This window comes from Ochotona princeps, chromosome X (assembly GCF_030435755.1).
Source record: "Ochotona princeps isolate mOchPri1 chromosome X, mOchPri1.hap1, whole genome shotgun sequence".
NCBI classification, from domain to species: Eukaryota; Metazoa; Chordata; class Mammalia; order Lagomorpha; family Ochotonidae; genus Ochotona; species Ochotona princeps.
Window position 1 is genome coordinate 5,739,927 of NC_080865.1, and position 26,064 is coordinate 5,765,990.

General features: G+C 44.8%; 1 protein-coding gene across 2 annotated transcripts in view; it reads left to right on the plus strand.

Moving 5' to 3' along the window:
- The window catches only part of FAM120C (family with sequence similarity 120 member C), a 109,888-nt gene that overhangs the window by 26,756 nt on the left and 57,068 nt on the right, over nucleotides 1-26,064 (plus strand). For both annotated transcript variants that reach the window (XM_004598304.4, XM_058658436.1), the window contains exons 2-3: nucleotides 3,132-3,378; nucleotides 9,127-9,209. In XM_004598304.4, the coding sequence (XP_004598361.2) occupies nucleotides 3,132-3,378; nucleotides 9,127-9,209 (330 nt within the window). The remainder of the gene's footprint in view (nucleotides 1-3,131; nucleotides 3,379-9,126; nucleotides 9,210-26,064) is intronic.

The window sequence follows — 26,064 nt, forward strand, 5'->3', positions numbered from 1 at the left end:
GAGATTCTATTTTTTTAAAGTGAGGATGCAGAATTGAGATATTAAGCTTTTTAAGAGGATTTTATTTTCATTTGAAAGGTAGAGCTGCAGAGAGAGAAGGAGAGACAGAGAAATTTCTTCCATTTGCTGCTGCACTCTGCAAGTGGTCGCATGAGCCAAAGCTGGGCCAGGCCAAAGCCAGGAGTCTGGAGCCTCCTCCAGGCCTTCCAGGTGGGTGCAGGGGCCCAAGCACTTGGACCATCTTATGCTGCTTTCCCAGGCACATTGTTAGGGTGCTGGGTTGATAATGGAGCAGTCAAATTTGAACTACTGCCATGAGAGATGTTGTTGTTGCAAGCAGAGGCTCAGCTTGCCATGCCACAGTGCCAGCCCCATCGTTGTTTTCCGTTACCACCTATCCTGCACCTGAAGTCATGGGACTTTTTTTTTTCTATTCCTGGTCCTCATGCTAATCAGGTACTCATGCCAAGTTATTTGTCCTCTCAAGGCCTCAGTTGCCAAGCAACAGAGTTCAGCCCTTCAGACTAGATAAAAATCACCAGTCTTTGGCGTTCCGGAGCTCAAGTAGCTTGAGTGGTACATAATTTGCGTCAAACCAGCTGCTGGTTATGCGCACAAAGAGCATGGCTGTGGGTCACCTTGACCCAGGTGACTGTTTCCAAGTTCGTTGTCTCAGAGCAGGGCACCTTACCTTTCTGAGCCTTGGTTGGCTCTGCTCTTAGATGCGCTGTATAATGCCTACATGTTCCGGGGGTGCTGCTAGAAGTGAGCATGGCACATTTCCCATGCACGTGCCTGGGACCAGGCAGATGCGTGCTCCACTAGGGATAGCCTAAAGCTATAGTGTTCTATCACGTCTGGAGCTACCCATAACTCTATATAAATGGATTGCAATGATTTTTGGCTCTTTTGCCTAGGTAGCAAACAAACACAGACCTTTCCTTCATTCTCTACCAACCAACATCCTTCCTTCGGAGTGACCTAATGTGTGATGTGCCTTTAACTATGACTAGACTCTTTCCATAATCCTGCAAAAAATGTGATGTGTGAGGATTCCTGTTAGACTCCAGGAAACTATGACAGTTAGATTAATTGCATTCATCAAAATTATGTAGTTCCATGGTCTCTAGAGCAAAAATATTAGCTTTGCTCTTTCTAGTCCTATGACCTTAGGGTAATAAAAATCGCTGTGACCTTATAAGATTATATTGTTTAGCAAGCTAATGCATGTAAGTACTTGGAGCATTACTTTGCACTAGGTACATATTCAGTCACTTGGTCATTGCTATTCTATTATTTTTTTAAAAAGATTTATTTATGGGCCCGGAATGGTAGCCTAGTGGCTAAAGTCCTCATCTTACATGTGCCGGGATCCCATATGGACACTAGTTCGTGCCCTGGATTCCCCAGTTCCCATCCAGCTCCCTGCTTGTAGCCTGGGAAAGCAGTCAAGGACGGCCCAAGGCCTTGGGTCTTTTGCCTGGGGTAGCAAACAAACCTGCCTGGGAGACCCGGAAAAACCTCCTGACTCCTGGCTTTGGATTGGCTCAGCTCCAGATGTTGTGGCCACTTAAAGTGGCCAATTGTTGAAAGATCTTTGTCTCTCTTTCCCTCTCTGTATGTCTACCTTTCCAATAAAAATAAATAAACATTTAAGAAAAAGCTTGGTGTGGTGAGCCAGTGTACAGCTAAATTTTAGTAAAGTCCCAGTGCCGTTCGAGTCTGGCACAAGAAGGGTACTTAACAGTCTGCCAGGCCTGTCCCTGTGGCACACCTGCTAAGCTACTGAGTCCATTCTTTGTGAGAGCCACTCTGAGTTCTGGTTGCTGCATGGCAGACCTGGATGGAGTTCCATGTGTCTCCTTGGGGTCTGTTCAAGTCATCACCTTTTAGCAACTTGGGAAAATTAACCAGCTTACAGAAGAGCTCTTTCCAGCTCTGGTTCTCCCTCTATCTCTGTAACTTCCTTTAAAAAAAAAAACTTTTTAAAACATAATGTGGGGCCTGGCACAATAGCGTAATGGTTAAGTTCCTCACCTTTAATGTGCCAGGATCCCATATGGGCGCCGGTTCTAATCCTGTCAGCTCCACTTCCCATCCAGCTCCCTGCTTGTGACTTGGGAAAGCAGTCGAGGACAGCCCAAATCCTTGGGACCCTGCAGTTATGTGGGAGACCCGGAGGAAGCTCCTGGCTGCTAGCTTCAGATCAGTTCAGCTTGGGTAGCTGGGGTCCTGCCATCCATGCAAGAGACCTAGTTTGAGTTCCTAGCTACTAGCTTGGTCTTGACTCTTCTGAGTGTTTTGGGAACGTGAACCAGTGGATGAGAGCTCTCTCCATCTTTGTCTATCCATCTCTGAAACAGGTAAACAATTTGGAAAACTGAAGTCATACGGACCTTGTTAATTTCAGTATTCTGTGCAGCAAGGTGGAGGAATCCACCATGGGGGGAGGGTTTGGGGAGGGATGGGGGGGAAGCCCAGTACCTATAAAACTGTCACATAATGCAATGTAATTAATAAACAAAAAAATGCAAAAAAATTTTCAGTATTCTGATTCTGAAGCACTTCAGGCCAACTTCATTAAAGGAGGCTAAAAAAGGTTGGATAGTTGAATGACAAACTCTACAAATTCTAGGCTGGGAGAGTATTTTTCTTATTGTTTTTTAATTGTGATTTATAATTTTTATTTTTGTTTTTTGTTTGGAAAGGCCGAGAGACTGTGCTATAGATGGAAAGGTCTTGCATATGCTGCTTCATTCCCCAGATGCCTCTTACAGCTGTGCTGCGCCTGCCTGAAGCAGGGAGCCAGAAACCCAGGTCCTTCAGCAAGGAGCACTTGAACCTCTCTTCCTGACCTCACTGTGTGCATTCCCTCAGAAACAGAGCCAGGACTGAAACCCAGGCTCTCCACTATGGGATGTGGGTGGCCCAAGCAGCACTGGAACCGCTATACTGGAGAGCTTTCCTGGTGATATTATGTGTCCTTTTTTTTTCATGTAATTATTCTGTTGAAACACACATAAGCTTAAATTTCACCAAACTCTGCAGTGTAGTTCTTAACCTTGCTAATTTCTAACAAAATCTGGATCAATTTCAATGGCGTGACGTGTTCTCCTCTGCTTCCCCTGCAGGTCTTTCAGAGCCTTGAGGATCACCATCTGGAAGTGGTAGCATTTTTCAGGGAAAATGGTTTCCATGGCCTTCTTGCTCATGACTCCGAGTACGCACTCTACAATATCCCCTCTTACTATAGTTCCCACGCTCTGAAGCTGAGCTGGAATGGCAAGAACCTCACCACAAACCAGTTCCTGATGCAGGAGGTGGCCAAACAGCTGGGCCTGAAGCGGATGAATTTTCCCATATTTGCTGCATTGCTAGGTGGGTAGCCCAAAGAGGAGACTCCATGAATTGGTAAAGCTTCCTCTTCTGTTATTAGCAGATTAAGAGTAAAGTGAATTGGACTGTCGAGATTGGATTTGTCTTTGAAAGGGAGAACCCAGCAGGCTATTGGGCTTCCTAGTAGACCATACTAAAACTCATCATATTTGTGTGATAGATTGCTACAGAATATTCTAGAACCTTACTCTGATTCTTGTAAAGCTTTTTTCTTGGGTTTTCATTTATTAGCTGTCTTATGCAGAGCATGATTTTGGCCAGTTGTTTTGTTAGTCCTGTACAAGTTTGAATCACTCAAAGCATTAGCATTTATTCCAAAGTATTAAATTTAGATCAGAAACAAAAATTGTTGCGTATGTTTTTTTTTCTCTTTGATTCTTTTGTGCTAAGATTTTATGGTGAAAGTTTCCAAGAAATACAAGAAATAAGACGAAATCTTTTTTTTTAAAAAAGATTTATTCATTTTATTACAGCCAGATATACACAGAGGAGGAGAGATAGAGAGGAAGATCTTCCGTCCAATGATTCACTCCCCAAGTGAGCCGCAACGGGCTGGTGCATGCCGATCCGAAGCTGGGAACCTGGAACCTCTTCCGGGTCTCCCACACAGGTGCAGTGTCCCAATGCATTGGGCTGTCCTCCACTGCTTTCCCAGGCCACAAGCAGGGAGCTGGATGGAAAGTGGAGCTGCCGGGATTAGAACCGGCGGCCGTATGGGATCCCGGGGCTTTCAAGGCGAGGACTTTAACAGCTAGGCCACACCGCTGGGCCCAGACAAAAATCTTTGTAATGAAAACCCTATATCCACCACGTGTATCTCACCATTAACATTTTATTATACTTGCTTTATTGTATGTCTATCCACCCAGCAATCTCTTTTATATATATATTCCAAAATAAATTGCAGAGTTTATGTTTTGAGTTGGTTTTCTAGTACTGGTCAGGTATGCCCCCTCTCCTCTATAATCCCAAATAACGTGATTTTGGAAAATCTAATGACGTCAGCATGAATTTTGGAATTAAGCTTCATGAGAATCACTGAATTCACATCTCCCTGGTTTGTTTCCTCTTCTGGTAGACGGAAACGTTAATAATATTCCATGGTGTTCTTAGTGGGCTCAGACAAATTGAAATGCAAGAATGCTTTTAAAAAGTCTGTGCAGAAAGACAAGTTTCTTTGGGTACAAAGCATTTCTGAAATCCATGTATAGCTCATAATGTAAACTTGCCACAGACCTTTGAAAGGCCTCGCTTATGTATGGCTTCCACATTTTTTTTCACTGAAAAGCTTACCTTTTAGTTCCATTTTGCATGAACCTTCTGAAGTTTCTTAGTATATACAATGTCCAACACTTACTGGAAATTCAGTAACAGAGTCTGCTGTAACAGAAGGCAGCCCGACTGGGTGATGAAAGCTAGCTTTGGAGCATGATGGTCCTCTTTTTTTAATATAAATTTTAAAATTTATTTTCATTTTATTTGAAAGGCAAAGGAGGGCGGTGCAAAGTTCTTGCATCCGCTGATCAATTTCCCAAATGCCCTCAGCAGCCAGGGCTGCACCAGGCTGAAACCAGGAGCCTGGTTCTCAGTCCTGGTCTCCCACACAGATGACAGAAATCCAAGCACTTGAGCCGTTGTCTGCTTCCCCCAGGGTGTGTCCGAGCACGAAGCTGGGTTGGAAGGAGAGAAAGTGGGACGTGAATCAGGCTCTTGGACAAGGGAGACCTGTGTCCCAGGCAGGATCTTCACCGCTGTGTGACATGCCTACTGCGAAACAATTCTCACTTCATAACCCAGTATAGGCACATACTAAGCAGCTGCCTTGGCCAACTTGCCAAACTTGTCCAAACATTAGTTTCCTGAGAATCAAGATGGCAGAATAGGGTAAGGACACGTTTAAATGGACGGAAAAACATTTAATCAGGATGAAGCAGAGAGGACATATTCCAGGAAATAGGAGAGGACAGAACAACAGCAGAGGGGTACCTGGAGACTGACAGACACAGGAAAGCAGCGGACACAACGGTGTGGTGTTGCAGTGACTGATACTCCAGTGGCATTCATCTAACGGCGATCTGAACTCCACCAGCAGCCAGAACTCCACCAGCAACCAGGTGGGAAGGGACTTTCACTGGGAGCTTGGGAGGTAAACCCAGACAAAGAACTGTCCATCCTACTGGTCCGTTTGATTTGACCAGGAGCAGAGACAGAGCGGCAGGTCCCAAACAGGCAGTGCGAGAACAGGGTGGATTTCACAGCCCAGTCAGTCCCCTAGAGCCGAATTGGCACCATTTTGCTTAAGGAGACAAAAGCAAGGGAAAGGACTGAGCATACGCAGAGCTGGGAATGAACTCATTTCTGATTCAGTGAACCGCAGCAACATGGCATTCTACAGGTTCCACCCAAGACAGGTCTGGGTAGTCCTCAGACCTGATGGCCAGCAGATCAAGAACTGCAGTAGTGGTATGTCAGGCACCATTTTGTACACTGTGGCAAACGCTTTAGGACTGCAGGGGACAACAGTGAACTGTGCATGTGCTGAGTTCACGAGAACTTGCTGTGTTCCGTGGATTGCACTGCACCCGCAGGGAAATAATACCGACTGTGGTATCGTACCGGTCAAAATAGGTCCGTGTGGCCCTCAGACCTAACGTCCAACAGGTTCCAGCAAGATTAGCACCACCAACAACCTAATTATATAGGACACCTGGTGTCTCTAATCCTGCGACCTACTCCAACCAGAAGTGGGATAAAGTTTGCTGCGACAATGGTGCAGCCTCAGCATGGTATCACAGGAGGTGGAGACTGGTGAGCCAGGAGTTGGGGCTGTGGAGCCCACGGTGGAAATCTGACGTAAGAACCCAGACCTGGAACTCGCTGGAGGGAGTGGCTACAAGCAAAGAGTTGTGTACCAACTGCAATAAGTAAAATCTCATTGTAGACCTGTGGTGACACAGCTTAAAAACCTGCCCCAAGGAGAAGACTCTGCTAACCAGAATGCAATAATCAACAGCAAAAGAAGAGACAAAGGCACAATGAATATTACTGAAAACTCCCCTGCAAAGGAGCAAAACCCTATGCCAACCTCAGAGTTAACTGAGGAAGACATCGAGAAAATGGGGCATACAGAATTCATAAAACTGATTTTAAAGCTGCTGATCAAAAATGAGGAACACATGCAAGAGTTCAAAGAATTTAAGGAAGCAATAAAGCAAATCAAGGCTGGTATATCAGAAATTAAGAACACAGTAGAGAGGGCCTGGCACAGTGGCATAGCGCCTAAGGTCCTCGCCTTAAATGCGCCAGGATCCCATATGGGCGCTGGTTCTGGTCCTGGCAGCTCCACTTCCCATCCAGCTTCCTGCTTGTGACCTGGAAAAGCAGTCGAGGATGGCCCAATGCTTTGGAACCCTGCACCCATGTGGGAGACCAGGAAGAGGTTCCAGGTTCCTGGCTTTGGATCGGTGCAGCACTGGCCATTGTGCTCACTTGGGGAGTGAATCACCAGACGGAAGATCTTCCTCTCTGTTTCTCCTCTCTGTATATCTGACTTTGTAATAAAAATAAATAAATCTTAAAAAAAAATCTTAAGGCACAAAGCAAACTTAAAAAAAAAAAAGAACACAGTAGAGCAAATTAAAAGTACAGTGGAGAGTCTCCAAGATAGAATGAAGTAAGCAGAAGAAAGAATCTCAGAATTGGAAGATATTTCCTGTCATCAGGGGGAAGCAAACAAAAAGCTGGAAGCAGAGCTGGATCAGGCCAAAAAAGGGATTCAAGAATTGAAAGACACTCTTAAGAGGCCAGATTGTAAGAGTTACGGGAGTCCCAGAAGGTGCAGAAAGAGAAGCTGGGTTTGCAAATGTATTTAATAAAATAATAAAGGAGGGCCCAATGGCGTGGCCTAGCATCTAAAGTCCTCGCCTTGAAAGCCCCGGGATCCCATATGGGCGCTGGTTCTAATCCCGGCAGCGCCACTTCCCATCCAGCTCCCTGCTTGTGGCCTGGGGAAGCAGTCGAGGACGGCCCAAAGCTTTGGGACCCTGCACCCATGTGGGAGACCTGGAAGAGGTTCCTGGTTCCCGGCTTTGGATCGGTGTGCATCAGCCCGTTGCAGCTCACTTGGGGAGTGAATCATCGGATGGAAAATTTTCCTCTCTGTCTCTCCTCCTCTGTGTATATCTGGCTGTAATAAAATGAATAAATCTTTAAAAAAAATAAAATAATAAAGGAAAATTTCCCTAATCTGGAGAAAGAATTGAGAAACAAGATCCAGGAGGGGCACAGAACTCCCAACAGGCTTGATCAAAAGCGATCTTCACCAAGACACATGATCATCAAGCTCTCTTCAATTGAACATAAGGAAAAGATCCTGAAATGTGCACATGAAAAAAATCAATTGACATATAAAGGAATGCCAATTAAACACACAGGAGATCTCTCACAGGAAACTCTACAGGCAAGAAGAGAATGGAGTGACATATTCCAGATTCTAAAAGAAAAAAAAAATTGTTGGCCTAGGATAACATATCCAGCAAAGCTTTCTTTTGTCTTTGAAAATGAAATAAAATTCTTCCACAGTAAAGAAAAGTTAAAAGAATTTGCCTCTTCCAAACCTGCCCTACAAATGATACTTCAAGATGTTCTCTTGACAGAGAAGAGGAATAGCACCCAGCAAAACCAAAGGCAAATGGGAAGAACATCCCAGTAAAATGACACCAGAAGCTAAACCAATGAACAAGCCATTCCTAAAATGACAGGACCAAAGTACTACACATACATATTAACTCTGAATGTAAATGGCTTAAGCTCAATCACACGTCATAGATTAGTAGACTGGATTAAAAAACAAAACAACATCTATTTATTGTCTAGAAGAGACACACTTCAACAAAAATCAGTGGAAACTGTATCACATGGGTTTTGTTGTTTTCTGTTAGTTTCATCTCTTCAAAACACTTCTGGTTAAATGATTCAATGACTCGTAGATCATACAGTAGCATCATTTTCTTCAAGAAGGTTCTTGATTTTCATTTCTTCAGCTACACGTTAGTCATTTAGTAGCATGTTATTTAACTTCATGGTGTTATTTATATCTTTTTTTTCTTCCTTTGTTGATTTTGTTTTGTGGCTTTTCATTTAAGGGGATGTATAGTAGCTGTGTAATGGAGACTATCCTATCCAGATGTGAAGATACAATGTAGTATGCATTTCTACTTCCAGACAAAGATGGACTTACAATGAAACTGTTCACTATATCTTGACAATAGGATGCTGGACTCTCTGCCATTGTCCATGCCCGCAATGATGGACATATGACTGTGTATGAAGAACTATATGTTAGTAATGATATAGAGGAACTAGGTTGGGGGAGAGGGAATTGGGGAGGGGATAATGCCAGGAGCCTATGGAACTGTATCATAAAATGATAATAATAACAATAAAATGTAAAAATAAGTAAATAAATAAATAAATAAATGAAAGAAAGAAAAACATTAGTTTCCTTTTCTAAAAAGATGGGGATAATGTTGATGTGCAAGTCATGACAGCAGTGACTCATTTTAGGCACTTGATACCTAGTAGGTTATCAACATATAGCTACTACAATTATGGTAGGAGGAATATGGTCCCTTGGGAATAATGTGATCATTTTCTGCTCCCAGACTCCTTTCATGGCCTGCAGGTTCTAAGAAAACCTTGTAAACAATCAATAACCAATGTGCTTTGTAGGCAACCACATTCTCCCAGATGAGGACCTGGCTGCCTTTCACTGGAGCCTCTTAGGACCAGAACATCCGCTTGCATCACTTAAGGTAAAGTACCCCCGTCTCCCCAATTCCTGCCCACCGCGATTAAGGGGACATCTGGTTTTGACTGGCTTTCTGATGTAATAATCGGCATGGAATTGCAAGAATTTCAAATATGTGCAGATAAAAATTAGTTATGGTTTATACTTTTCGTATCTTAAGAACTCATAGAAATCTGTGAAGAACGCCAGTACCTCAGTAATTCAATCACAAGAAAAGAACAGCGGCAGGAAATTCACCGCAGGGCCATGCCATGGCCAGTTACAGCCTGAGCTCCGCAGCGAGGAGGAACGCAGATTAACAGAGCAGTGTGGTCACAGTTTTAAGCACACATTGAAAAGTTTCTCCACCTATTTCTGTGAAGGCTGGAGCAAGAGATCCTCATGCATTTCTGGTGGTTGTGTGAAAATTGTGTTCATTTTAACTGTTTCATTCTTTTCGTCCCTCCCCCAAGCCACTAACACTGGCGCTCTCTCCTCATTGGCTCACTCTCAGTTCATGGGCTTATCTGCTATTTCAAGGACAGAATGGGGGCAAGGAGCAGCGGGAATATCTCCACAGTCTCTTGATCTCACCTGTAGGTGTCTGTGTGTTCTGCCTGCCTCCTGTGAACTGAGGGTAGCCTATCCACTTACACTAGCGCCTCGCATTCTCACCAGCTGAGGAACATCAGCACAATAGTTCTCCCACACTGCCTCTTGCATCATCCATTTTTCTCTTTCCATTATAAACATACAGCCAATGGAAAAAAAAACAGAAAGAGAAACTCACTCTTGCTCTCACTTTCCCCGGCAAAGCTCCTGCTCCTGTGAAGTGTTGTCTCTAACCCGACCTGCTCACTATCCTCTTCCTCTGCTCTCTCTTCCATCTGATTTGCTGAGGTTGCCCTGATGAGGTCTCCAGGACTCTCCAAGTTAAAAAGCTCGCTGGCCAGCTGGCAGTTTCCATCTCTCCTGACCATCAACAGCATTGTTTAGAGTTGCTGATTCTTCACTTGGGTATAATGTCACTGCTGTCTTCTAGCTTCTTTATTTATTTAAACATTTTTCCGTTTGTATTGGGAAGACAGATTTACAGAGAGGAGGAGAGACAGAAAGGTGTTCCATCCACTGGTTCACTCTCCAAGTGGCTTCAATGGCCAGAGCTGGGGAGATCCAAAACCAGGAGCCAGAAGCATCTTCTGGTTCTCCCACTTGGGTGCAGAGTCCCAAGGTTTTGGGCTGTCCTCCTCTGCTTTTCCAGGCCATTAGCAAGGATCTAAAAGGGAGGTGGAGCAGCCAGGACATGAACCGGTGCCCACATGGGATTCTGGCACCTGCAAAGAGATAGTTAAGTGAATTGAGTCATTGCATCAAGTCCTCTAGCTTCTTTCTCAATTTGACAACCGCTTTTTTTTTGCCTCCTGTGCTGGTTCTCTATCTTCTTTTATAATTGTTTTTGGTGAAATTTTCTTCCATTGCTTTTCAAAGGCAGAGAGACAGAGAGACCGGGAGCCAGGAACTTAACTTGGTTCTTCTTCATGCGTGGTAGAGCTCTGTATTAACTGACAGCTGGGTTGAGCACAGTATCTGGCACTCAAAGCAGGTCCTCTGATAGGGAATCCATGGTTGCCAAGTAATAACATAGTCTCTGAGCAAAATGCCTGCCCCTCCTTCTACCACTGTAATGGTAGCATATTCCAGAGTTCCATCCCGATTCCCTTCCCTTCTCTGTCGCCACACATGAGTTTTCTCAGCCGGGATCAGGAGTGAATACTATCTGCCATTAATGACTTCCAAGTTTGTTTTCTACTTCTGACCTCCCTTGAACTCTGGATTTTAAAATCAAACTGCCTGCTGAACTTCTTCATTCATATACCTAATAGGTATCTGAAAGTATTACATCCAAATGGAAACTCTCGGACTTTCTTCAAAACACTCGTGGGCCTGGCACGGTGACCTGGTGGCTAAAGTCCTCGTCTTGAATGCGCCAGGATCCCATATGGGCGCCAGTACTATTCCCTGCTACCCCGCTTCCCATCCAGCTCCCTGCTTGTGGCCTGGGAAAGCAGTGGAGGATGGCCCAAAGCCTTGGGACCCTGTACCCACGTGGGATACCCAAAAGAGCTCCTGGCTCCTGGCTTTGGATTGGCTCAGCTCCAGCCGTTGCACTCACTTGGGGAGTGAACCATCAGACGAAATATCTTCCTCTCTGTCCCTCCTCCTCTCTGTATATCTGATTTTGCAATAAAAATAAATGAATCTTAAAAAAGCACTCACAACATCTTTTAGCAAGTATCATTGGCTCCTCCTTTAATGCTTTTTGAAACTTAAAGCAATTTTTTAAAAAAAATTAACAGGTATAGAAATGATTTATGTGGAATTATGTAGCCTCATTGGCCAGGGCTATGCCAGTCCAAAGCCAGGAGCCAGTTGCTTCTTCCAGATCTCCCATGTGGGTACAGGAGCCTAAGCACTTAGGCCATGCTGTGCTGCTTTCCCATGTGCGTTAGAAAGCACCTGGATCTGAAGTGGAGCAGCTGGAATTCACTGGTCCCCACATGGGATGCTGGTATCACAAGTGGTAGCTTAACTTGCTATGCTATAATGTTAGCCCCAGCATCGAACATTTCCTAGCTGAAACTATCCTCTAGTTTTAAATGTTTTTTTTTAAAAAGTAGGAAATAAACAGTACATTACCGTTATCTGTAGTCATCCTACAATTCAGTAACCCCCAAGAACTTCTTATTCCTATTTACCTATACCTTAGTACTCAGTAAACATTTCCCCATCCCTTCCCTCCTTCTTCCCAACCCATCCTTTGGTAATAATTGTTATATTTTAATTTTTAGGAAATCTATTATTTAGAGTCCACATGAGTGAGAATCCATGACGTTTGTCTTTCTGTATCTGGCTTATTCCAGTTTCATTCGTGGTGTTGTAAATGATGACATTACATCCATTTTTATGATTATGTACTTAGTATTCCACTGTGTGCATGGACCACATTTGCTTTAACCATTTATTTGTGGCTAGACACTTCAGTTGTTTGCATGTCTTGGCTCTATGAATAGTGCTGCAATAAGCGTGGGAACGTAGAATGTTCTCCAGCTGGCTATCACTTCCCTTGGATACATTATATATATGCATGAGTGTAGCATCGGTGCATCGAATGGTAATTCTATTTTTAATATGAGGGGAGCCTCCCTACTGTTTTCTACAATGGCTGTTCTGATTTACATTCCCACAAGCAGTATGAAAATTTCCCTTTCCTTAACATCCTCCCAAGCACCCAGTGTCTTTTGTGTTTTTGATAAAAAGGCAATGTTACTAGAGTGAGGCTATCTCATCATGGCTTTTATTTGCATTTCCATGGCCATTAGTGATGTTAGACACTTTTTTTTATATATTTCTGGTAGCCTGTGTATGTCTTTCTTTGAGAAATATCTATTTAAATTTACTAACCATTTTTAGGTTTCTCTTTTGGTTAAAAAAGATTTTTTTTTTTGAAAGACATTTTACAGGGAGAGGAAACACACAGAGGGAGAGAGAGAACCTTCCATTTGCTGGTTCACTCAGTCAGAGCTGAGCCAATTCGAACCCAGGAGAGGGGCTTCTTGCAGGTCTCCCTCATCAGTGCAGGGGCCCAAGGCTTTGGACCATAGTCTGCTGCTTTCCCAGGCCACAGGCAGGGAGCTGGGTGAGAACTGGGTGAGAACTGGATCAGTGGGAACGCGAGTTGGTGCCCATATGGGCTGCCGATGCTGTGGGTAAAGGATTAGCTTTTGAGTTGAGTTCCTCATATATGCTGGATATAAATTTGCTATGGCTCGCAAATATATATTGCCATTTGAAATTTACTTCTTTACTCTGTTGGTTGATTCTTTTCCTCCTGTAAAAGTTTTCTGGTTTGTTGAAATCTCATTTTTCTATTTTGCCTTTTATTTCCTGTGCCTTTGGTGTTTAATCTAGAAAATCCTTGTCCATTCCAGTGTCTTAACATATTTTCCCTACATTTTATTTTCAAAATGCATTTATTAATTTGGAAGGTAGAGTGACAGAGAAAGGCACACACATGTCCACTCATGCACACACATCTTCTGTCCATTGATTCACTCCCTTACCAGGCGCATGAATAGCAATCTGAGCCGGAAGCTGACTGGCTGGGACTGGAACTGGCACTCTAGTAGTGAGATGCCACTGTTATGTTCTATACCATACTGCCAACTCCTTCCCTGTAGTTCCTTCTGGTTTCAAAGTTTCAGGTCTCATATTTAGGTCTTAACTCCATTTTGAGGTGATTTTTATATATGGTGAAAGATAAGGATCTAGCTTTATTCTTCTACAAATGGATATCTAATTTTCCCAGTATGGTTTGTTGAAAAGACCATTCTTTTTGGATTACATGTTCTTACCACCTTTGTCAAAGATCAGTTGGCTGTGAATGTTTCGATTTGTTTCTAGGGTCTCTATTCTGTTCCGTTGATCTATGGATCTGTCTTTATGCCAACACACACCATGCTGTTTGGTTTGGTTTTTTTTTTTTTTTCGGGGTTTGAGGAATCTTTATTTTACTTATTTTACTGTTTCTTCTAATTTGTTTTTTTATTAATTATTTTGCATTATGTGACAGTTTCACCATGCTGTTTTAATCACTGTGACTTTGTAAAATTTTAAAGTCACGTAGTGTTATGCTTCCTGCTTTGCTCTTTTTGCTTATGATTGCTTTGGAAATTCATGGTTTTTTATAGTTCAATATAAGTTTTTGTAGTTTTTTTTTTTTACTATTTATGTGAAAAATGTCATTGCTGTTTGAAAAGGATCGAATTAAATCTGTAAATCACTTTGGATAATGTGCACATTTCAATTATATTTAGTGTCTCAGTCTGTGAGTGCAAGATGTTTTTCCAGTCCTTTGTGTTCTTTTCAGTTCTTTCATCAATGATTTACAGTTGCATTGTAGAGTTCTTTCACTTCTTTGGTTAAACTTGCTCCCAGGTATGTTTTTGTACGTATTCAGAATGAGATTACTTTCTGGATTTCTTTTTTAGATGGTTCAAAATACTGCTACTGATTTTTTACCTTGCTTTTGTATTTTTTTTTAAGATTTATTTATTTTTATTACAGTCAGATATACAGAGAGGAGGAGACACAGAGAGGAAGATCTTCCGTCTGATGATTCATTCCCCAAGTGAGACGCAACGGGCCGGTGCTGCGCCGATCCAAAGCCGGGAACCAGGAGCTTCCTCCAGGTCTCCCACGCGGGTGCAGGGTCCCAGTGCATTGGGCCGTCCTGAACTGCTTTCCCAGGCCACAAGCAGGGAGCTGGATGGGAAGTGGAGCTGCCAGGATTAGAACCGGCGCCCATATGGGATCCCGGGGCTTTCAAGGCGAGGACTTTAGATGCTAGGCCACTGTGCAGGGCCCCTGCTTTTGTATTCTTAAACGTTGTTCAGTTTATCAGTTTGGATAGCCTTTTGGTGGAGTTTTCGGGCTGTTTATGTCAGATCACATCATCTACGAACAGAGAGAGTTTGATTTTTTTTTTAAAGATTTTATTAATTTATTACAAAGTCAGATACACAGAGAGGAGGAGAGACAGAGAGGAAGATCTTCTGTCCGATGATTCACTCGCCAAGTGAGCCGCAACGGGCCGGAGCGCGCAGATCCGATGCCGGGAACCAGGAACCAGGAACCAGGAACCTCTTCCGGGTCTCCCACGAGGGTGCAGGGTCCCAAAGTTTTGGGCCGTCCTCGTCCAGCTCCCCACACAGGTGCAGGGAGCTGGATGGGAAGTGGAGCTGCCGGGATTAGAACCAGTGCCCATATGGGATCCCGGGGCGTTCAAGGCGAGGACTTTAGCCGCTAGGCCACGCCGCCGGGCCCGAGAGAGTTTGATTTATCCCTCTGCAGTTTGGACACCTCTTGCCTAACTGCTGTAAGACTGTGTTGGATCAAAGGGGTGAAAGCAGTCATCCTTCCCTTGTTCCTGATCTTATCTTATGTATGGCCTTTATTAAGTTGAGGTATTTTTTTTATCTAATGTGGTCAAAATTTTAATCATTAATGAATGTAGATTTTTTTCAGTGTCTTTTCTGCAGTTACTGAGATGATCATATGACATCCCTCATTCTGTTGGTGTGATATATTTATTGATTTACATGTCTTGAAGCCTCATTATACCCCTATAATGCATCCCATATGATCAATGTTGAATACAATGTGCTGTTGGATTTGAGTTGCTAGTAGCTTTGCATCCATGTTCATCAAGGATCTTAGCCTGTAGCTTTTTTCTTTAAAAGAGGTATCTATCTGTCTATTTGAAAGAACTGCAGAGAGGGAAGGAAGAAGGGAGGAACAGAGAGAGAGAAATTTTCCATTCACCGGGTCACTTCCCAAATGGCCACAGTGGCCAGAGCTAGGCTGGTTTGAAGCCAGGAGCCAAGTGTCCCACATGGATGAAGGGTCCCAAGGCTTTGGGCCATCCTCTACTGTTTTTCCAGGCCATTAACGTGGAACTGGTTTGGGATAGAGCAACCAAGACTTGAGTAATCGCCTTTATGGAATGTTGGCATTGCAGGCAGAAACTTAACCCAATATGCCGCAATGTTGGATCCAACTTTCACTTTTTTGTTGTATGGTTGTGTGATTTTGATATTCATGTAATGCTGACATCATAGAATGAATTTGGAAGAATTCCCTCTTCATTTTTTTTGAAATAATATAAAAAAATTGGTGTTAACTTTTTTTAGATAATTATTTTTATTGTTGATGATTTTTATATAGTTCATTAGGGGGCAAAGGTTCAAGGGCTACAGTGGGGTGGGTGAGACCATTATTCCCACATTCTCTTTTCCTTCCTGTATATGGGGGAAGGGGGAGATAAGGGCATAAGCCACCCCCAGCCTCCATACCCTGGGATGGAGGACAGTCACCAAATGCCATCTCAGGGTCCCTGTTGTAGGGCATGCTCTGAGGTTCTGCTCAGGTGATTTTGATATTTCAACAGTTCTGAATTACTGCCAGTTTTGCTACTCCAAGCACGATGAAACCTCTCCAGAATCCACTGGCTGACATAGTCCACCTTAGAGTCTTCGTTTGCCCAGGTATTCACTGCCAACACTTGGCTGGGGTAGTTGATCCATTTATTCAGTCCTCTGTCCTCTCTTATGGTACCAGGTGTCCTCTACAGGCTCCAAATTACTGCCCTATCCTTCATGTGCACCTGGACATGCTGTCCACTGCTCCATCTGAGCCACTGAGGCGGCCTAGCTCTGACACATGCATTCCACAGTCAGACCGTGGAACCTTCAGTTCTTTCCATGGTTGGAGTTCAGTGAGTCAGTTGGGGCGATCCCCAATGAAACTTCATCTGAGGTGATCCCAGACCTGATTTTTATGAGTGCTCGCCAATACAGGGTCCGACACAGTTCATTGCATCGCCCCAATCAGCTCATGCACATGCTGGTAGTTGTAATTGCTGGATCAGTTGTGTCTCCATCCCTCTACACACACCAGGGTCTGTTGCAGCCAACCCCAATCCTGCCCACCACACACTTGGCCCTTATGCAAACCACTGGGAGCTACGGCCTAGTAGGAGCAACCCGTAATAGCCCCCACCAGGTCCACCCCTGCCCTGGTTCCCATGCTTGCCAGTATGTACAGCAGACTTGTCCAGTCTGTCCCACATCCCATTCAGTTCTCATACATGTCAATGGGCATTGAATCCTAGTTCATCCAACCAGCCCCACTATCCAGCCCACACACATGCTGGCAGGTGCCACTCTGTCTAGCCACGCCTGCTCCAGTCCTAGTTCTCATGCTCACCAGTCAGAGTGGCAACTCAAGAGGGAGGTGCCCACTGTTGCCCTACTGGGCCCACTCTCACTCCAGGATCTTGCACTTTCCAGGTGGTATTGCAGTTCAACTTGACAGAATTAGTATCCTGTGCCAGCATCTGCCAGCTGATGATGCAGCAAGCAACTCACATGAAGCCAACATGTGTTACTGCCCTGCCTGGCCTGGTCTGCCCCCATCACAGCTCTCACGTTCACCAGTGGAAGTAGTGACCCAACAGGGGAGCCCCATGCATCCCCCCCACTGGATTAGCCTCCTCCCCAACTGGGTCTCACATGTGCTGGTTGGGTGGTGTTGCCCAGTCTGGCATGGCCCGCCTCAACTCAACATTTGCCAGTGGGTGCTGTAGCCTGGCCAGGCCCAGCCCACACCCAATTCCAGCTCAGTGGTGAGGGCTCCAGCCTAGCCAAGCCCAGCCGCCCCAGTCCTGGCCCTCATGTGAACTGGCTTGTGTTGTGACCCAACCCAGGTGATAAGATTCACCAGCTGATGATATGAACTTGGCCAGACTAGTTTGTCCCCGACCCATGCCAAATGTATGCCGGTGGGTACCTTTCCCTGGCTTGGTCTGGGCTGCTCCCTATTGTGGTTCTTGCACTCACCTGCAGGGACTGTGTCCTGCCAGAGGAGTTGCCCAGGCTCCTCCATCAGACCCTCTCCCAGTGCCAGATCTTGCTCATACTGGTGGGTCCTTGGGCCAGCCCTGTTTAGTCCACCTCCTGTCCTTGCGAGAACAGAGACCTTTCCTGACTGACTTCCACTCATTCTGGTTTTTACTTTTGGGTGTTACAGCCCAGCCAAGCCTGGACCACATCTCAACACAGCTCACACATGGCTCAATAGAGGCAGAGACCTAGCCCAGCCCATCCTACACCTACCCTGGTTCTCACAAGCAGCAGTGGGTGCTAGAGTCTAGCCCGGTCTTGCACACCCCCGACCCAGTCCACACTTGTGCCAAGGGGCACTGCAGCCATGTCCAGTCCAGACTGCAGCCCCCACTCAGGCCTGTGCACTCACCAGTGGTAACCACAACCCAGCAGGGGTGTCTCGTTTGCTCCGCAACCAGTCCTGATCCCAGCCATTGATACTATGTGTCCCAGTGGTTGCTCTGACCCAGCTTGTCATAGTCCCTTCCCTGTCTTGGCCCTTGCCTTTGGATGTTACAGGCAGGCCTGACCCAGCCTGCCCACAATCCCAACTCTTGCTGGTGGGTGCTGGAACCTGGCCCTGCTCAGTCTGCTCCCATCCCTGGCTCATGCAAAATGGTAGGTATGACAGCCTAACCTGGCATGACCTGCACTCCAGTCTGGTTTCTGCTCTTGCCAGTAAACTAAGGTTTGCTCAGCCCTGCCTGGTCTGACCCCTTCCAAAACCAAGCCACACATTTGCCAACAGTTGGAGCTGCCTTGCCCAGCCTGCCTGATCCCCAATCCTGGACCATGTGCTCACCTGTGGAAGCTACGACTCCTAGGGGAGTTTTCCAACTTCCCCCAATTGGCCCATTCCCAGACCCAAATCTCATGCATGCCAGTGGTGCTAGACCCTTGTCTGGCGTAGCCTGTCCCTCCACCTTGGCTTGTATGAGCTGGTGAATGTTATGGTCAGGCCCGCACCACACCCTGTTTTAGGATGCATATGCGTGTGCTGCAGCCTAGACCTGCCCAGCCTATTCTCTGTCCCTGTGCCCGTGAGTGATGGCAGGTTCCATGGTCACACCTAACTCAGCCCATTCCCACCCCAAATCTTAAGCTAATCAGTGGGACTTGTGTTTCCACAGGGTTGGGCCCAGTTATCCGCCATAGAATCTACCCCATACCTGGTTCTCCCGTGTTATGGTTAGTGTCATGACCCTGTCTAATGTGACCCATCCCCTGATCCAACACTCACTGTCAGGTACTGCAATCTAGGCCTGCCAGAAAGGTCCCCAGCCATAGCTTGCATGTGCACTGGCATGTGGTCAATAATGTTCCATGCAAACAAACGTAACCCAGGACTCCCTTATGGGCTGCTATGTGAGTCTGACCCATAAAGATATTCAGGTTTCTCCCCGCCAAACCACCAGGTCTCAGTCCCCTTGCTTACTTGCAAGTACAGTTGCCTGTTGTTGGGAGTCCCTTAGGATTCATTCCTCACCTGCACGTACAGTGGCCTTATCCATGGATGTCCCAAGGCAGCAATTCCACTCCCCTAGGTCCCCAGAACTCATTACTGGGTGGCCAACAGGTGATGCCCACAAGCCCAGGATTCGTCCACTGCTTGGCAGTGGTGGCTGGGGCCAGAACCTCAAGTATTGAGCCTGACCTGGCCCAGGTCCTCCTGGAAGGCACCATGCTTGCCGGTAGGTCTATCCACTAAAGCCCTGAGATCGAACTCTCCTGGGACTCTCCCACCTTAACTCTTTTTTTTTTTTTTAAGATTAATTTATTTGTTTGTCTTTATTTGAAAGTCAGACACACAGAGAGGAGGAGAGACTGAGAGGAAGATCTTCTGTTCGCTGATTCACTCCCCAAGTGGCCCCAGTGGCCAGAGCTCAGCTGATCCAAAGCCAGGAGCCAGGAGCTTGTTCAGGGTCTTCCAGGCAGGTGTAGGGTTCCAAGACTTTTGGCCCATCCTTGACTGCTTTCCCAGGCCACAAGCAGGGAGCTGGATGGGAAGCGAGGCTGCCAGGATTAGAACCAGCGCCCATATTGGATCCCAGCGTGTGCAAGACGAGGGCTTTAGCCACTAGGCTACCTGGCCTGGTGTTAACTCTAAAAGTTTTGTAACAGGGTCCAGTGCTGTTGTGCAGCAGTCTAAGCCTCTGCTTGCAGTGCTGGCATCGCATAAGGGCACCAGTTCAAGTCCTAGCTTCTCCCCAGGCAGAGGATGGCTCAAATCCTTGAGCCCCTGCACTCATGTGAGAGCCCGGAATGAAGTTCCTGGTTCCAGCCATTGTGGTCATCTGGGGAGTGAGACAGCAATTAGAAGATCTCTCTGTCTCCTTTTTTCTCTGTCATTTTTCTATTCAATTACCATTCATAGCTGTTGTCTGTATTCTCCTTAAATGAAGATTTTTGTTGTTGTTGTTGTTTTGTTTTTGACTTGTTAAGCATCGGTTTTGGTGGAGTATTAAGCCGTCTTATTGTAATGGAAATTTATACAAATTTGTACTATGTTATGTCAACAGCTAAAATGTCAGACCGTGAGAAAGAAAGAAGGAAAGAGGGTGGGAGGGAGGAGATGTCATTATGTTCTTAGAATTGTATCTACAAATGACATTGAATCTGTTAAAAAGTATCTAAAAATGTGAAAAATAGCAAAAAAGGACATTTTATAGCATGCAGCAGCGAGGTCTACTAGTCCTGGGCTTTTCTTTGGCAGGACATGTTTTTTTATTATTATTATTATTATTGTTTATTCCATCTCACTACTCATAACTGATCTGCTTAGATGTTTTGTTTCCTCAAGGGTCCTTCTTAGTAAGGTAGGTATGCCCAAGAACTTGTCATAATCTTCTAAGCACTTGAATGTGTTGCTGTATAATTGTTCGAAGTACTCTCAGCGATCCTTCGTAGTTGTGCAATGTCACAATCTTTCCATTTTCAACTCTGGTTCTATGTATGAGGAGTTTTTCTTGGTTTGTCTAGCTGAGAGTTGATCACTTTTCTTTGTTCAATGAACAAGCTTTTTATTTCATTGATTTTCTTTTGTACTGTGCTTGGCTCAAGTCCTGGAGTCCTTTCTTTGTGTTCTGAGTTTTATTAGCTTTTTACTTCTACCAGTTTGGGGTTTGATTTGTTCCCAATTTTCTATTATTTTGAGATGCAGGCATTGATGTGCATAAAATTCCCTCTTGTACTTTTGTGGTACCTGTAAGTTTTGGTATGTTATATTTCTGGTTTCATTTATTTTAAGAAATGTTTTCATTTCCTTCTTCATCCATTGACTGTTCAAGATTAAGTTGTTTAACTACCATGTGGTTGTGTAGTTTCCAATGTTTCTCTTGGTAGTGACTTCCAGTTTTGTTGCATTGTGGTCCTAAAAGCTATTTGGTATGATTCTGTGCTTTTAAATTTGTTGAGACATGCTTTGTCGCCTGTCATATGATCTATGCTGGAAGATTTTCCCTGTGCTGCTGAGACAGGTGGGGAGTCTGCTGACGTTGGGTGGAAAGCCCCGTAGATGTCTGCTGGGCCCAGGGATGAAGACTGCAATCTAGCTCTTCCTCTTTTATGATTTTCTATCTGGATGCGGTATCCATTTCTAAAAGTGGAATGTTAAAGTTCTCTAGTGTTGCAGTATTATGATATCTTTATAATTATTATATAATATATTATTATGATACAATAAGATCACATACTATATAGTAAAAAGATTATATACTATATAATAATAAAGTATATTATAATGTTATAATATCTGGTATTGTGTCATCTCTGCTTTTAGTTCTATTAATATTTGCTTTATGGGAGTTGGCATTTTGGCATAGTGGCTTTAAGCCACTACTTGCAAATTCCAGCATTCCCATGTGCTGGCTCAACTCCTAGCTGCTCAACTTCTTTCTCTGTCCTTCCCTCTCTTTGTAACTCCTGACTTTCAAATGAATAGATGATTATATATATACAAATACATATAAAATACATATGCATACACGTATGTATTATACACACACATATATTTGTTTTATGTACTGGGTGCTCCAGTATTGAGTACATACAGTTTATCAGTGTTATTTCCTCATAGGGATTGAATCCTTTATATAAAGACCTTCCAATTCTCTTGCTCCTGGTTTCCAATCTATTTTATCTGATATAGGTATGGCTGTGCCTGCTTTTTTGGGGGTTCCATTTCTATGGAACATCCTCTTCCATCTTTTCATCTTTGGACTATGTGTCTGCAGAGGTGAAATCAGTTCTTTGCAGCAGTATACATACAATTGGGTACTTTAAAAAATCCATTCAGTCATTCTCTGTCTTTTAATTGGAAAATGTAGGCCATTGACATTTAAGGTAATTGTTCTTGGGTAAGATCTTACTACTGTCATGTTGATACTTCATTGTATTTTTATTGTAGTTCCTCTCTCTGCCCTTCTAACCACAGCTTCACTTGTGGTTAAGTGGTTTTCTCTAGTGGTGTACTTTGATTCATTTCTTTTATAACTGTTATAGCTTCTTGCTTTGTGGTTTCCATCCATGAGATTTATAGCAAAATTCTTTTAGCTATCACAGGCCATCTTAGATGTAAGCAAAGAAATAAGAAATAGTAATAATAAGGAACTTTATGCTTTTCTGTTCCTCCCCACATTTTGAATTTTTGACAGTACACTTATTTTAATATTGCCTTAAGATTTTAATATAGTGATTATAAAGTTTTTGATCTTCATAGTAAAAATAAACAGCACATTTACAATGTTAGAGTAAAGCTTCTCTTACCAGTGAGTTTTCTGCCCGCTGATATTTTCTACTTATTTATTAAAACCTTCTCCCAGTTTGAAGAATTCCTTTTAGCATTTCTTATGTAGCATTTATCTGGTGGTGATAAATTTTTGAACATTTGTCTGGGAATCTCTTTGTGTCTTCCACACATGTGAAAGATAGTATTGCTGGAGACAGTATTTTTTTTTTTATTTGAAAGAGTTACAGAGGCAGAAACACACACACACACACACACACACACACACACTCTTTGGTTTCCTGCTTTATTCTCTAAGTGGCCGCAATGGCCTGGGCTGAGCCAGGCTGAAGCAGAGCTGGATTGCAAATGGAGCAGCCCGTGTGGGATGCCACTGTCACGGGCTGTGGAGTCACCCATTAGGCCACAATACCAGTCCCTAGGGACAGTATTTTTGACTGGCATTTTTTTTGCCTCAGTACAGTATCACATTTCTCATTTCGCACGATAAACTTTTCAATTGACGAATTTCTATTTTAATTCCATTTTGGTTGAATCTCTGTTGGAACATCGAATTATTTTTCTGTGTTCTCTTGACATGTTTAAGTGTTTGTAAATGGCGGTTGCTGGATGGTTGCTCTCTGGCAACTTTATCTTTTGATGAGCTCAGCGTTCCCTGGGAGCCCTGGCTGCTTGTTGGTGTGTGACTCCACTGCATGTTGAAGGATTAGTTTTTAGTTATCTAGATTCATCTGGGGCCATCCTTCTAGAAATCTAAGCGGTCTGATGCTTTTCTGTGAGCCTATGGATGTCTCTCTATTTCTGTACTAGATTGCAACTGAAGTCACAGTCTACTCCATAACACTGCTAGAATGTTCTTACTGACTCATTTCTACACTGCTCCCCAGATGCCCTTGTATCTGTAATCTGCAGTTGCTGTGTCATTCAATATTACTGGGAAGCACCTGCAAACAAGTAGCCTGTCCCTTTAAGCCTCTCCCTTTTGCCTATGGTAGTCTCAGATTCCTTGTCCTCCATGCACCAATGTCATGATTCTGTACCACATCTGGAGCCCACCAAGACCAGTACAGCATGGGGTCAGGCAGTTAGGCACAAGGGTCACATTAGCCAACAGCTAATGAGCGCTAGAGTGTAGGAGTGCCCACCTGGAGCCGTGCATCAACATAGGCGGAGGTCCTGGGGATAGGCACTGTTAGGATGTGTTCCAGGCTGGATTTCTTCAGCCTGGTACTAGGTCCCCAAACAGCTCTGTGATTCCTTGCGGCATTCCCTGAGATTGCCAGGCGTGTGGTATGGGCCGCCCGTCAGCTATGCAGGCAGGCCCTAGGTGGATCTCACCTGAGTCTCACAGTTACCAGGCCCTGTGCAAATATTAGGGACACACCAGGGCTGCCAGAAGCTCATGCTACACACCAAAACAACTAATATGTCTTCCCAGGCTAGAGAGGCTTGGTGAGCTGCAGGTGTAGGCTGGTCTTTGCGCTCCCTGGCGCGATCCTGAGCTCCCTCTTGTGGCGTCTCCGCACAATTGCACTTTGACTTTCTGCAGGAGATGGCGGGGGTGGGGGGGGGGTGGGAGGCGCCTAACTTACAGTGGTTCCCTCAGACAAAAGTCTGGGGTTGGGTCTGGGGTGGGAAGGCGGAGTAGTACAAGAGAACTCTGACCTAGGCAATTTTTTCACAGTGGGCCTGACACTGGCATTCAGTCCGCTCTCCTTTTCCCAAGCAGGAGTGTGTGTCCACGTTGTGTTCTTTACAGCTGGGGGCAACATTAGCACAGCCAATGCTTTCCTTGGTTGCTTTCTTCCCTAAGACGTTGCGTATGATTGGAACGCAAGGAGGCGCTGTGCTTGGCTTCCTTGGTGCTTGTGAAGGTGGCTTGCCCTGGCATATGGCTGCTCACATTGCTGGCGCCGGGGGGAGATGTTTGCCGTCATGGTTCCCCCTTCTTGCAAACTGTATCTGTTGCTCATCATTTTCCACACAGCTACCCTTGGCAACCCGCCATGACTTTTTGTTGTTGTTAAGATTTCATTTACTTACTTACTTAGTTACTTGAAAACGAGAGATCTTCTGTTCTGTCTCCACCACTACTTTGGGCAAACCACCATGATTTTTGTTAAGATTTTAATTAATTAATTAATTAGAGCTTCCTTCCGCTGAGTGAGTGCCTAAATGACCATAACAGCCAAGTCTCCCATGTGTGTGGCAGGGGTGCCTTTCTGGCCTCACTGCCAGCCAGGCAGCCTGGGCTCAAACCAGAATTCCTATAGGAGATGCCAACATCATGAGCTTAACGCGCTACGCCACAACTCCAGCCCCACTTGCTTGGATTATTATAATAGTTTGTTAGCAGTTCATTTTGTGCTTCCTCTGTTCACGTCTCTTCATATATTTTCTCAATGTATCAGCAGTGTAAGGCTTCCCCCCCAAAAAAAGAAAAGAAAAGAAAGAAAAACTGACTCATACCCTGTCACCTCTGTCTGAAATCCTCCAGTGTCGCTGCGTCATGCCCCAGGGCCTCGGCCGAGGAGGCTCAGCCCGTGGGCCTGGTGCTCTGTCTCATCTTCGCCCTTGCTCTTAGGAACTTGACACTCAGCAGGCCTTCCACTTAGCAATGCTTTTGCCTCCCGTCCAGCTCGCTTCGCCTTTCCAAAGGTTTGCACAGACGTCATTTGCTCAGGGAGGCCTTCCACTTCCTGCCCTGAAAGGGCACACGGGTGCACGTGCACATACACACACAGGCGTGCATGGCACCGCCCAGCTCCTTGCCCGCTCACCTGTTCGCCATAGCACTGAGCTACCTGGAGCACACTGTGTGTTCCTACGGATTTCCCTCTTTTGACCCCTTTCAGCCCATCCCGGCCTACAAGGACGGGCCTTTGCTGTCTTGGTCACTGCTGTGTCCCTGGGACCTGGGACAGTGCTCAGAGTAGGCAGCAAACATTTTTGAACAGATTGAATGATAATGGCCTTTTAGCAAAGCCGTTTCTGTAGAAATGATTGAAGTTGTTTATGCCTATGACTCAATCATGACAATTCACGGGAGCTTGCAATTAACTGACTGGAACGTGGGCAGCAAGCTACACTCGCGTTTCACCAGAGCAGTAACATTTTTTTTTCTCCTTAAAATTGCAAGTGTCATACGAGCAGGGAAAGGGGCCTTATAGCCTAGTGAGTCAGCATTGTGCCATCTCCCAGATTTGACGGCTGGCAGGCTGCTGCCACATTTTCTGGGTTTCATTGTTATCATTGCTAATGTGATTCAAGGCACACAGCGTATTTCAAGGCACTTCATTGCTATGTCCTTGTGTATGCATCACTAAAACACCTGGGTACTATCTTCCATAAACATGAAAGACCTTGATAATGTCTTAATAGGCATTCCATTTTCCTGATGGACTCTTAAAAAAACCCCACCTTTATGATGTTGCTTCAAGCACGTTCTGCACGTGGCAACATTATTTTTTTAGACAGTTGTTTGAAAGAAAGAAAAGCAGAGAGAGAGAAAGAGCAAGAGATGGATCTTCCATCTGTGGATTCGTGCTCCAAGTGGCTGAGACAGCCAGGGCTGGGCCATAGCAGAGCCAGGAGCCAGGAGCTGCACCCTAGTCTCCCATGTAGGTGCAGGACTC